The sequence below is a fragment of the Budorcas taxicolor genome, chromosome 8, assembly GCF_023091745.1.
Source record: "Budorcas taxicolor isolate Tak-1 chromosome 8, Takin1.1, whole genome shotgun sequence".
In the NCBI taxonomy this organism is placed as follows: domain Eukaryota; kingdom Metazoa; phylum Chordata; class Mammalia; order Artiodactyla; family Bovidae; genus Budorcas; species Budorcas taxicolor.
In genome coordinates, this window is record NC_068917.1 from 26204122 (window position 1) to 26207201 (window position 3080).

Genomic DNA, 3080 nt, shown 5'->3' on the forward strand with positions numbered 1-3080 from the left:
ATACATACATAATATTTTATCAACAAAATAATTTAAATATTTATAAATAGTTAAATAAATTCAGTTCAGTTCAGTCGCTCAGTTGTGTCCGACTCTTTGCGACCCCATGAATCGCAGCACGCCAGGCCTCCCTGTCCATCACCAACTCCCAGAGTCACTCAGACTCGTGTCCATCGAGTCAGTGATGCCATCCAGCCATCTTATCCTTGGTCGTCCCCTTCTTCTCCTACCCCCAATTAAAATAAATAAATTATTTATTATTATTATTAATTATTATATAAATAAATAAAATAATTTATTTATTTTAATATTGGTAGTTAAATACGTAGATAGATCAGCTTTGTCCAGGTAGTTAAATACGTAGATAGATCAGCTTTGTCCAGGTAGTTAAATACGTAGATATATCAGCTTTGGCATCGGTGAGGAACCAGCGCCTATAGAGTAGAATATGATGTTGCTTCATATTCCAGAAAACATTTGACACACTGATTCAATTCAGGGAGCAATGACAGCAGAAATGATCGTCCTTGACACGGCACCACAGGAGGAAGTGTGGTCTGTTGGTCCATGAGAATCATTTCCGTGTTGAACCAGCTGTGTGTTAGTCCTTGCTCCTGAATCTCTCCTGCAAGTTTGTTGAGGAAGAGAAGGCTCTCATGACTTCTGCTCTGACAACCTCCCAGGCACAAGGGCTGTGTCTCTTCTCTTGCAGATAGAGAGTGACTCTGTGGAAGTATTTCCTCACAGCCAGGCTGGAGTCCTCCTTGAGCAGGGGAGCCCCTCGCAGCCCCTCCTCCTGCCTGAGACAGGCTTGCAGGTCAGTGAGCTGCTGATCCAGTGCAGCGCGGAGCTTGTCCAGGAGGCTCTGGTCCCACGCGACAGCTGAGCCCTCTGTGCTGAAGAGCTGGAAGGTGTGCTGGGTCACCTCGTGGAGCACAGAGATGGCTTGAGCCTTCCGCAACTGGCTGCTACCCAGTGCCTCCTGGGGGAATGCGAAGTCTTTTCTGTCCTGCAGGCAGGAGGAAGGGGAGACCCTCCTCAGTTGTCGAAGGAGCGTCAAGACCCTCCTGTTGGCCAGGCTGTGGGTGTGAGGCAGGTGGCATCCCCGAGAGCAGATGGCGTTGCAGCTGAGCAGCAGCAGGGCCAGGAGTAAGGACCAGGCTGGGGCCGTCGGGGACCTTGCAGATGCTTCTGGCCTGGGGCAGTGGGTGACTCTGTGAACCTGCTCTCTAGGTTCCCTGAAGCCCTTCCTTCAAGCCTGTGTGTTAAATAGGAGCCCATGGTTTCCATTTTCTGAAAGTTCCCTCTTACGTTCTACTTTTGTTTTTGCTTTTCAGTTTGCACTCTCCAGTGGGTTAGGGCAGCACTTCTCAATCGTTTTTTTTTCATGTTGCCCTTCTTTCTTCTGCCCACAGAGCCTTTTTAGATATGTTTTCTTAATTGCCCTGCACTGTGAAATTTGGAAACACAGATATACTGTGTATGTAGTTATATACTCTATGAATATCTTTTCCTGTACATAGAAAAAGGATGTGTAAATTTTACTCTTTGTATTCAGTGTAAAGAATTACATAAAATTTTAAGCGATAATTTAAATGTAAAAGGTACTGAATTTTATTTTTTCTTTATAAACTCAGTTTTCAGAATGACTTTTAATGTCACATGTTTACTTATATAAGTAGGTATGTATCCAATTACATATTAAAATAAAATTTAAATAAATACTTTTAATATACCAAGATATAGACATACTTAAAAGTCATTCAAAGCTGCTCAAATCATTAAATGACTTTAAAATAGTTCTTTAATATTACCTTTAAGTATTTATCATTGAATTTTCTTCATGTCAGAAAATAATTTTTAGTTTTACTGCCTGCTAGATATTCATCTGGATATTATCAACATTTTTTCTCTTTAAGACTTTGACATGTTGAACCACCTTTGTAGAATTATGTAAGAAAATATAATATTTTTTGTATTTTATTTACAAATAAATTTTCCATTTTTATTTAATTTCTGGAGCCCAAATCACACTGAGGTTCAAACATAAGCAACATGCATGAGACAGACAATGGTTTCTCAGAAGTACAGAAAGGGCAGCTCTCACAATATGACTTTGAGATCAAGAAAATGATGGAAAGTCCTCCAGTGAACCATCTAGTCACCTTAGGATGCACCACTGATCTTGTATGCAATTTGTTTATATTCAATAAACTCAGTCTCAGTGCTCAATGTATGATACACAAGGCCAAAGACAGAAATAAATACTAAGGGGTTAGATTTTGTTGTATCAGGTTGAGCTTTGATGTGTAATAACTAATCATTGTAATGACAAGATTTGTTCATATTCCAGAAAACTAATGTCTGCATGCATGGAAGTAGCATTATCCCCAGTGAGAAACCATGATTTAGGAATCACCATCCATATGAATCTTTCTCTCTGTTCCTTTGCATTAAATTTCAGATTTCCCAAATGACTTTCAAGTTCCAATCCAAGTCTATTGTTTTCAAATAAAAGGAGACAATCTTTGTAATTAATTCAGAATGGGATAAATATTGATTATTTCATGGGGAGATTTAGCTTTTGGCTCTGCTCCTGAATTCATTTTATAGTGGATTTTATGTTGTCTTGTCCCCTTATGTTTCAAACTTCAAAGAAGAGACATGTGACCGTGTTTGGCAAATCAGCTCTGTAGTGACTGAACTCTGTCTTCTTCTCTGTGGTATCCTCTGTACCAGGCCCAGTGTAATTGCTCAACAAGTTGATTTTTGTTGTTTACTTATTTATTCACTTCTGGGTGCCCTGGGTCCTCACCACTTTCCCGGACTTCCGTCAGTCATGGCAGGTGGGGGCTGCTCTTCCTCACAGAGCCTGGTTTCCTTGCTGTGCGGGCCTCCTCAGGCTCCAGCGTGCAGGCTTCAGGAGCTGCAGCACGTGGGCTCTGGAGCAGGGTCTCAGCAACAGGGGAGCACTGTCTTAGTTGTTCCATGGCAGGTAGACACTTCCTGGACCAGGGATCGAATCTGTCTCTCCTGAGGAAGATTCTTCTTCACTGCACCATCAGGGAAGTCCTCAACAA

At 41.4% G+C, this 3080-nt stretch overlaps 1 protein-coding gene across 1 annotated transcript; it reads right to left on the reverse strand.

Annotated features, from left to right (window-relative positions):
- Positions 1-601: 601 nt before the first annotated feature.
- Positions 602-2841, reverse strand: LOC128052696 (interferon alpha-H-like). The gene is made up of 2 exons (XM_052645260.1): positions 2816-2841; positions 602-1196 (listed from the first exon to the last, which is right to left on the reverse strand). The coding sequence occupies exons 1-2, from the start codon at positions 2839-2841 to the stop codon at positions 602-604; spliced, it is 621 nt and encodes a 206-aa protein (XP_052501220.1).
- Between the last annotated feature and the right edge of the window lie 239 nt (positions 2842-3080).

What these genes read in the sequence shown, in the direction of transcription:
- LOC128052696 (XM_052645260.1), bottom strand. Translation starts at nt 2,841, where the DNA reads ATGACTGACGGAAGTCCGGGAAAGTG. An exon ending in GACGGAAGTCCGGGAAAGTG is followed by an intron (nt 1,197 to 2,815) that starts GTGAGGACCCAG and finishes CCACTGCCCCAG; the next exon opens with GCCAGAAGCATCTGCAAGGT.